This window comes from Theobroma cacao, chromosome 2 (assembly GCF_000208745.1).
Source record: "Theobroma cacao cultivar B97-61/B2 chromosome 2, Criollo_cocoa_genome_V2, whole genome shotgun sequence".
Taxonomy (NCBI): Eukaryota; Viridiplantae; Streptophyta; class Magnoliopsida; order Malvales; family Malvaceae; genus Theobroma; species Theobroma cacao.
In genome coordinates, this window is record NC_030851.1 from 7,200,799 (window position 1) to 7,210,740 (window position 9,942).

Genomic DNA, 9,942 nt, shown 5'->3' on the forward strand with positions numbered 1-9,942 from the left:
TCAGATCCCAGATCTAAACAAAGGTGCACGTACAACCACCTAACCCCGTTCAAATAAATGCAAATAAATAGAATGCGGACATGTGACTCCATCGCTAAATTCTAGAACCCACTTGTCAGAATAATTAATAAGTGAATGATTGGGAACAAGGATTTTCCAGTGGAATTGCTGTGTGAAGGTGTGAAAAAATCACATACATCATCCCTCCAACATTATAATTACAAAAGAGCTTGATTTGACATGCACCGTTTGTAACAGTGAAAAAACACAATACAGGAAAACACAACAGGGAGAAGCATTACAAATCTTCTTAGTGCAGTGATTCCATCTTAAATTTGCAGAAGAGAGTTGGGAAAGCAAGGTTTGAGTTCCTAGATGCAACTTGATCAGGGCCCCTTATCACTATATCGTCCGCCTTCTTGTCAAACCGCCCTTTGCATCCCTTGTTTTGGTTGTCAAAGATTGACCATCATACCATGTAAGTCATGCCCACCTGCATCAGATGAGAATGGGGCACGCTCAAATTTGCAATACCCCTCCTGCAATTCTTTCTCAAGAAAGCATAGAAGTAATTTATAACTAGTTTCTTGATAAACCAAGAATCCTTTCTTGCCCTAATATCTCCATGACCGAGAAGATAAACCACTCCAGATTCCTTGGCCTTGCGTATAAAAGATAACTCCCTCTCTAGACTATGCTCAGCATCAGACTTTGATTGATCTGCAGGGGAATCTGCCCTCACCTCCTCTGAGGTGCTTGCTTCTGAAATGGGATTACTAGTGCCCCTGAAGTCAGCCAACAGAGGAACACCAAGTGAGTAAACACTTCCATTAGGAGCTATGAGAACTCTTGAGAAAGAGTTATCCTCCCCGGAATCTGTATCTTCATCGCCATCACTTTCCAATTGCCGTTCCTGCGCTTCCCGACGAATGAACTTCTCAAGGCTCTCAATCAGTAGCTGCTCAAATGTCTGGTGATTTTCCTTTCGGACATCCTTGTAACCATACCTGAGAAAGTGGTTAATCAGCCAACTGAAGGAATGCCAGAAGGGAGAAGGGTGCAGAAGCACGAAAAAGAGGAAGGAATTGTGTACATGGGAGAAAAAAGTATCAAAGATGCTTGTTCCAAAGAGTTTTTGAGAAGCAATAAATTAGTTCTGCCTTTTTCAATTTTATTGCTGATTTCATTTGGACAACTCCCTGTCCAAGTGTCATTTTTACAATTCTAGTTAGTTTTAATGATAAAATCTTGCACTTCAAAACTTGAACCTGCAGTGATGATAGCTCCCAACTTGCATGAAAAGAACTTGGACTACAAGGCAGGATAATGGGATTAAAGTTTCCAGCCAGAGCATCTTACCTGGCAATACACCGAAAGATATGGTAACCTTTTGGGCAGACTCGCCTGAAAAGGAATCTTTCACTCTGAGGCACCACAGGAACAGGAACGTACTTTATGCAGACAAAGATTATCATGGAGTGGATAGCAGGGAGTGTGGTTAGAAAATGGCCAAATATGGCTGGTACTCCTTTCACCAGCTCATTATAAAGCAAACCAATGCCGGGAGCTCTGATTGTCCCAAGGTTGCAGCCTAATTCTCGCATCAAATCCATTGACAGCTTTTGCTTCACTTCAGTTTCATACTTAAGCTTGCTCCCATAATTCCAGATGTACATAATTAAAAACATTATCACAGCAAAAACCAAAACAATCCAACTTCCATCTGTCACACTCCATAAAACTGAGGAGAAAAAAATTAATTCCAAACCCAGGAAAAAGATCACAAAACTCAGCACAATTATGATGTTTATCTGCCATATGAGAAGCATGACAATGGTGACTAAAATTGTGGTCATCATCATCACACCCAGCTCAGCAATACCTGAAAAAAAAAATCAAAACCAGAAAGATGAGAAAACTTATGTAAGTGAAAGCAAGGAAAACAATACAAAATCTCTTTATAAAAACATATTAATCATTAGATTGATATCAGACAGTCTTAGGCAGCTTGTTCAATCTATTTCCCCAATAAAATAATTGCAAAGCACTTCTTCATATTTTAAATAGAACATAGGTTTATAAGTCACATGACACCAAAAATTTATTCAAAGATAACTGAAGTGATAAGACTGTCAGTAAAAAGAACTGAAATTAAACTATGAAGAAATATTACCATATGCATTTCCGATCTCGTTAATGCTTGAGATAGAGCACACAAAGATCAGGCAAACTACCAGCAGAAACCAGTTTATGACAGGGATATAGATCTGACCCATGAACTTTCTAGATGTATGAATGATTTTAAGACGAGGGAAACAACCAAGAGCAGTTGATTGCTTTATGCATGAAAACGTGGCTGTTGTCATTGCTCGGCTGGCAATCAAGGCAGCAATGTTAGCTATGAGGAAGATTGGCCAAAATGCACCACCTACATGGATTGAGACAGGATTTCTCATTTAGAGGAAGGCCAGCAAGACTATATTCCAAAATGAAAAATAGGTTTTAATTCAATTATTTGATGACCCCATAAGCCATAGATGAAAAAACAAGAAACTTACTTGGAATTGAAGAAAAGAAAGCCTGCTCGGCATCATTAGGATTTCCAATAAGGTATGCTGCTTGACCCAGATAACCCAATAACAGGCAAGGCAAAACGAGAAACACAAATGTAAGCTGCAAACAACCACTATCACACAAATCAAAAGATTTCAAGAATGAGAAGAGAACTACCAGGAATTTCATCAGTAATTATAATGTATAAAAGGACTTATGAAAACCAGAAGATTCAGTAACCAGGTTTCTTGCTCAATTACCTGAACTGATCGCACAGAAAAGTAGCAAAGATCTGCAAACATTGCCTCAGATCCTGGAACATAAACCATCATCAGCAAAGAAAGATCAGATACAATGACCATTAATGTTCTACTCCAAATTCATCAATGCTGAATCAAACACATTGTTTAGCGGAATTTCATGATTACCGTGAAAAATTACATTCCCAGTGCAGCAAAACTAAGCATTAAAGAGGAACATCAAGAGTGGTTGGGGTAATGGGATATAACTTTAAGTAAATCTTCTAAAAAGCTGACATTGCTCCTAGAGCAAGTTTGTGGATTGAAGGAGGAAAATATTGCAATAAGACAATCTTGGAAATTATCTTTATGAATTGAAGGAAGTTAAATTAAAATGACAACACCAATCAACCTTGAAATACAATAATGTTTTATAATGTACGTACCTGTTGCGCTTAAAAGACAACCTCCAAGGGCATACCAAGCCTTAACTGAGTTCCTCTTGAAGAATAAATAGATGTGAACAGGATTAAATGCCCTCAAGACACTGGCATCATACTTGAGAAGATTATAAATTCCAATGCCTGCTAGAGAACAAAACCATATGAACAAAGCAGGGCCTACAGCAAGTCCCACTTTACTTGTTCCAAACTTCTGTACACTGAACAAAATTACAAGAAAGGCAACTGATATCATCACCACTTCATCTGCACACAAAGAAAAGGAAAGAAGGAAGGAGTATAGTTAACCCAACATATGGCTATTAACCGGTAATAGTATTGCAAACCATAAAGGAATAATAAACTCTAAGATGTATAGGGCAGGAGGGCAAAATATAAAAGACAGAGAGATGAGGCTCCATCACAGCACATTGTTTCTGCATCCATGAAGATGTAGGATTCTGCCCAAATTTTAACCTAGAGTTAGCTAAAGTTAAAACCATTGTTACAAATAGCACATGATCAAGACAAGGATGCCGAAGAAACACAGTGAACAATTCTTGACTCAGGATCACTCAATAAGCCATGAGACCTACAATCTAGCCAACTGCAACACCACCCCATACTAAATGCAAAGAACAAGTAAATTTTAAGAGAGACATGAGTTAAATTCTGCAAAAGATTTCTACCCAACAAGGTGAATTGAGAAATGAAAAATGTCCTCTCGGAGAAAAAATACTAGCAAACAACAAAAATAGAGCACGCAAGGCAATAATGTTTTGTAAAGTTGATACCAGCATGGAATACCAGCTTACCTTGTTCAATTGCGGCAACTCCAACCTTCAGGCCACCAACAGCTGACATTACTACATTAGGATAAATAATTAAATAATAAGCATAAGTTATTACCTAGACATTTAATAGGCAAATCCAATTTTCAGAATATACATCTAGAACAGTTATGCTCTATTCAATCGCAGCTTTTATGGATCATTAAAGAAAACAAGCAAGAAGAAAACCATATGGAAACCTGACATTGCTGGCGTAACAACCCCATCAGCTATCACCATAGAAGTGCCAGCAAGCACTAACATCAGAAGAAGTTTCTTCAGAGTCAATGAAGTCTCTAGTCTCTCCTTTATTTTAAGTGATCTCTCGAGTTCAGCAGATGGCACCTTTAGCCTAAAGCTTGATATGCGGGTATCTGATGGTAGCTGATTTGGGAGAAGACTGACCTTAGCGTGTCGGCAGATCAATGAATATAATGCAAAAGTACCACCTTCAAGAGACAAGTCAGAAACGCTATGAAACAATTGAGATGGAATATATATTAAACATATATGAGTAAGACCTGTATAAAAAGCTCATGAATAAAGACTTGCTTGGGAACATCCAGCATACCTTCACCATCATCATTTGCCCAAAGAACAACAAGGACATACTTGATTAGGGGGATCAAGATTAAGGTGTATAAAACAAGTGATAATGCTCCAATAACATCTTCATCTCCATTGATAGGTGCTTTGCTGAACATCACACTGAAGGCATATAATGGACTTGTTCCAACATCACCAAATACAACTCCTAGTGTCTGAAAGGCAAGTATTATTTTCCTTCCTATACCAAAGTCCTGCAATCAAATTTAAGAAGACACATATAAATGTAAGCAGAAAAAAAAAGCACATGGAAGAATTTAAAGCAAATCTTATCTCATATCCAGTACCATGATTATCATAGATAACTATAAGAAAGCTTTTCAGTCAATCCAACATACATCACAAGAAAAGAGTTTATTATTTGCAGCAAGAACAAAGACAACCTTTCAATAAAATAAAGCTCATCAACAACCAGAGAAAAGTAGTCCAATCATTGTAGCACTACATAATGAAAACTCCCAGCTAAAACAATAATTTGTTTAAAAGAAAAAGGGAATGATATTGCAACACTTATATCATAGTTTCTCATTCTTCGATATTGTAATTCACAAAGATTTCCCAGCATTTCCCATAATCTTATGATGGAACCTAGACCTGTTTTACACAAGTTTATGCACTCAAAGCCTACTCTTAAAACTCACAACCAGTTACAGTTATGGTACAAAGTAGCAGTAGAATCAGCATAACAGTACAATAAAGGTGAACTCAACAGGTATGTCAGGAATAACGAAATGCTACCTTGAGCTTATCATGGGCAGCTTTTCTGAGTAACAAAATAAAGCAATCAAAAAATACAAACACTAGGCAGCCCAGACTCCAGAGACGATAGAAGGACAGCTGTTGGAAGGAGATCCCTGAGGGATGAAATCCAAAGTTTGTGAAAGGAAGCACATACTCTTTTGAAAACAAAATCACAGTCGCCTCACCAAGCCCTATTTATTATTATCCATACTTAGTTTACACTCAAACTCAAAGTAAAAAATAAGCCTGAGTTCTATTACAATATTTAAAAACTAAAAATATTCCTGTAACTTACGGCTGTCACAATTTATGGCAAAAATCAGCAAAACTTTTATCACCTTAATATCCATTTAACAACTGAGATCATTTAAATACTCATAATGTCAAAATTTTCATTCATCCAGCACGAACATAAACTGAAAAACTACACTTCTTTCTGCCAAATATAATATTTGAGCTTGACCTAACAAATAACAACTTATTAACTTTCTTAGCAACCAAGCAAATTATTAAAAAAAAAAAAGCATGCGCCAATGCGATCAAATTACACGCCAAATCAATTCAAATTTTCAAAATTACAAACAGCTAATAATTTTATTACTTTAGCACAATAAATACCTATCGAATAAGCTAAATTAGAAAATGAAACGACAATGTACCTCGTATTCACTTCTGTGTGTGCCAGGGACTTCGAGAGCTTCGACGTCGAAGGAATCGATGCGTGGCCCGGTGCGAATCAAGCGCTGCTCGGGAGTATCCTCGTCTTCGGAGTCTACTCCAGCTCGATGCGGCGCGTCGTCGTCGTCGTCATCTTCCTCGTCGTCGATCTCGGAGTCGTCTTCGTCTTGGAACACCCAACGAGATTCTAACGAGTCCATCGAAGCTAATCCTACGCCGTTGATCTCTCCTCCTCTCTCCGACGATGATCCTCCGCCGCTACCGGCACTGACCTCCTCCGCCATGAACCAAAAAGTAATTTATAAGAGCTTCAGACAAAATAACTATAAAATAAATAAGTTTAGAGGATTGAGGATTTGGAGATTTTAGGGTTTCGCATTTTGATTTTTGTTGGATTTGATTTCGTTTTCTTTCTCCTTTTTTTTGGCAAATTTCGGGGTGGTGCTCGAAGTTCACGCGGTAAACGGAAATGGAAAACGCTGTGTTTCAGCATGCGACTATGCGTGATTTTTTTAACTACTTCACTGCTTTAACTATCAAACCAGAAAGAAAAAGAATACAGGAGGAAGTTGAGTTTCACGCGCATAAGGGGCTGTACGCGCCGTTTGAGGATCTGGATTTTGACATACGCGCGGCTTATCACGGACGGGAACGAGATTTGCTTCGTTGAAAGGAAAGAAATGTACCATGTAAAAATATATATTTGTATGAGATTTTATTAAATAACCACGGCCAGACAAAAACATTAAACTCTGTCGATTTTTTTTGTTGTTTTCTTGTAAAATATAAAAATAGACAATAAATAGTAAAAAAACAAAAAATAAATACTAAAAATATTAATAAACATAACTTATTTTTTAATGTTTCAGTTTCATAAATTAAAAAAAAAAAGTCTTTTAAAAAGCTTTGACTTAATTTGTAAATGTATTTATAATACACAACATTTAACGAATACATGAATAATATTTTTTTGTTTTTAAAAACAAAGGAGATAGAATAACTTTATTTATTTATTTATATAAAGAAAATATCTTTTAAAATTAATTAGAGTCTAACTTTAGAATATTTTCAAATATGATAAATAGCTGTTCTTATTGTGTACTCAACCTTTATTTTTTTCTATAGTATCTTGAAATTTCGTTAGGTCTATGTGGTAGAGCAAACTACTAAATATTAAAGAACAAATCCTGTATTAGATTTTGTCTTACCAATTCAGTTTTGTCTTAGGATTTCTACGATATTGTTTCAACTATATATTTTAGGAAAAGACTAAACAAGTAATCTAGTCAACTTTAATAACTAGTCACTTTTAATGAAAAATTACAAGTATAATCCAAAAATAAAAGAATAAATCTAATTTTTTTATTCAATTTTAATAACATATGAGGATACTTTTTTACACTGTAATCTTCTATTGGAAAGACAAACAATTAGACAGTGTAGGAAAAATAATTACAATTAATACCTATGCGAAAATATTCTGTCCATGCATTAGATTCGAATGCACACATACACAACATAAAATGCATAAATGATACTTGATCATACTCTTGAACTTTATCTTTAAATGTGACTAAGGCAGTGTACTTTAATTTCAGTGTAATTAAGCCAAAAATATTACAGAATTAAAAATATATTACTAATGTTGGATTAGTTGGCAAAGGTATAGGTTGAATAAAACTAAATATGTTGACATGAAATGCCAGAGTGGAAAATCAAATTGCCGAAGTAGAAAATTTTCTATTTTTTCTTCTTTCCTTATCGATTTATAGTTTTATTTTTATTTGTTTTTTGTCTTGATTTTATTTAATAATCTAAGTTTTTTCTTTACATTTTTAATATGCAAAAGGTAAGGAAAAATAGAGAAAAAAATTGAAGAAAAGGAAAGAGAAAGTGGAGAAAGAAGAATATAATTATATTTTTTGCCCATGTCATCATTTTTTTATTTTAAATAGATGCCACCTCGAATGCACATTAAATCACTAATGGAGTTAATTGGTTTTTTTTTTTTTTCTGGTATGCTAAATTTCAACCTCAATCAATGTTTAAGTTTATAATTCCACCAAATTTAAAGTACATAACCTTGATTGGGCTAAATTCATAATTTCATAAAAATTTAAATATGAAATCACAAATTGACATTTTAGATATAATACTACTTAAAAGTATGTATTAATTGGGTTGGATTAAGTGCAAAGTATCAAAGATCATAGATTCGTGATCAAACCGGCGTCAATAACCATCAAGCTAGCAAGGAACGGGGGTTGTCATGCACATAACACACCAGTAGAATTAGGCCGCACATGCAGGGCGCAATGAGATGGGTCATGCATTAGTGGGCCACGCACATGTGGACCACGCGAATGAAAGTGATTTAACTCTTATGAGGCTGTCAAGAAAAGTGAAGGCTAAAGTAGTATCGGGTTTAGATTATACGTGTTCTATTAGGCATAAGACACTTTATTTATTTATTTTTCTTTTTATGTTGTTTATTTTACTTGCATTATAAGTAAGTTTAAGTTTAGTAGATTATTTATCACTATAAATAACGTATTTAATAGTCATTGCAAGGAACCAAATTGTCATCATAAAGGTAAAATATATCAATAATCAACATAAATCTATTAAAATGTGAGAAATAATATATTTTATTTCTCACATATTTTCTTCTTTAGTTCATGCTTCCACATCATAATTACAGTTAAGCATGTTTAGTCTTCATACACAAGACTCAATTGTCGCATTAATCTAAGCTAAAGCTCCAAGCCCATGACAGTTATATAAAAACGAACATTAACTTTTGATGAAAGTTGGCATTCAATCAAAACTTTCTCTTTAAAGAGCTTTAGGTATACTAAAGAAAAAAAATGACATCAACTTGTGACAAGACTACGTTAAACCTAAACCGTTTGATCTAAATTTCCATGAGCATTGTAAACAAAGAAACTACATGCATAGGTGTAGAGGAACGTTATGAGTCTGAAGACATTTTGTTCGCACTTGATGACCAACTATCTCACTTGAAGATGCCCATTGATAAAGTAAGTGTGGCACAACCTCGAGCGTGTCAAAGCCAACATTAAACAGTTGTGATCCAATAATGACAATTTTCGTACAGAATTGCATAATGCGATGGATATGTCAATCTGTTAAAGATGTAGGGCTTGATGAGTTGATGACATCAATGCAGCATAATAACTAGTGGCTCGGGGAGCACGTTAGAGATCTTGAAGAGATCATGCATGTGGTAAAAAGAGATCAACAAGTCGTACTATACGGCTTCACAATTGAGCAAAGGCAATTTAGTTAGCAAGGCTTTGAAGAGGACGTACACATATTTGATTTGAGCTTGCTTTCAAAATGAAAGAACCACTTTGTGTTTCACATGGGTGCAATGCATATGTACCATGGGGAATTAGACGACCAAGGTAGGGTTTCGAGGTATGGGACTTAAGTTCTGATCAAGGTAGAACAAGGGGAGATCGAGTTCTTGGTTGAGGCAACAATACGACCAAACAACTTTCAAATATATGTGTAGCGAAGTAAGTTGCGTGGTGGTTAAGCAAATTTGAGGCTTATGGACCAAAGGTCAAAATCAGATGGTGTCGATAGACTGAGCATTAACATTTGCACAGAGTTGGGATGCCAGAGGGAAGGTTACATACATGAGACAATAGTGTATCCCAAAGTTAATAGAGAATCTAAAGGCAAGATGCAAGCCCAGGATCTGCATCGATTGACACAACTTATGTTGGAGGTGTTTATGAGGAACAATTTTAAATAAATCCACAAAATTCATGCTAGTGACAACATACAAGATATACGACACAATTGTGTTGTTCCAAGGGCCAGGAT

The 9,942-nt window shown here is 35.5% G+C and overlaps 1 protein-coding gene across 1 annotated transcript; it reads right to left on the reverse strand.

The window, feature by feature from the left end:
• LOC18608295 (potassium transporter 7) lies at positions 96-6,371 on the reverse strand. Its single transcript, XM_007042903.2, has 10 exons — positions 6,069-6,371; positions 4,634-4,862; positions 4,263-4,511; positions 4,048-4,098; positions 3,239-3,499; positions 2,814-2,866; positions 2,559-2,673; positions 2,174-2,428; positions 1,360-1,882; positions 96-1,007 (listed from the first exon to the last, which is right to left on the reverse strand). The coding sequence occupies exons 1-10, from the start codon at positions 6,369-6,371 to the stop codon at positions 470-472; spliced, it is 2,577 nt and encodes an 858-aa protein (XP_007042965.2). The 3' UTR covers positions 96-469.

What these genes read in the sequence shown, in the direction of transcription:
- LOC18608295 (XM_007042903.2), bottom strand. Translation starts at nt 6,371, where the DNA reads ATGGCGGAGGAGGTCAGTGCCGGTAGCGGCGGAGGATCATCGTCGGAG. An exon ending in TGTTACGCCAGCAATGTCAG is followed by an intron (nt 4,099 to 4,262) that starts GTTTCCATATGG and finishes ATCCTAATGTAG; the next exon opens with TAATGTCAGCTGTTGGTGGC. An exon ending in TTTCTGTGCGATCAGTTCAG is followed by an intron (nt 2,674 to 2,813) that starts GTAATTGAGCAA and finishes GGTTGTTTGCAG; the next exon opens with CTTACATTTGTGTTTCTCGT.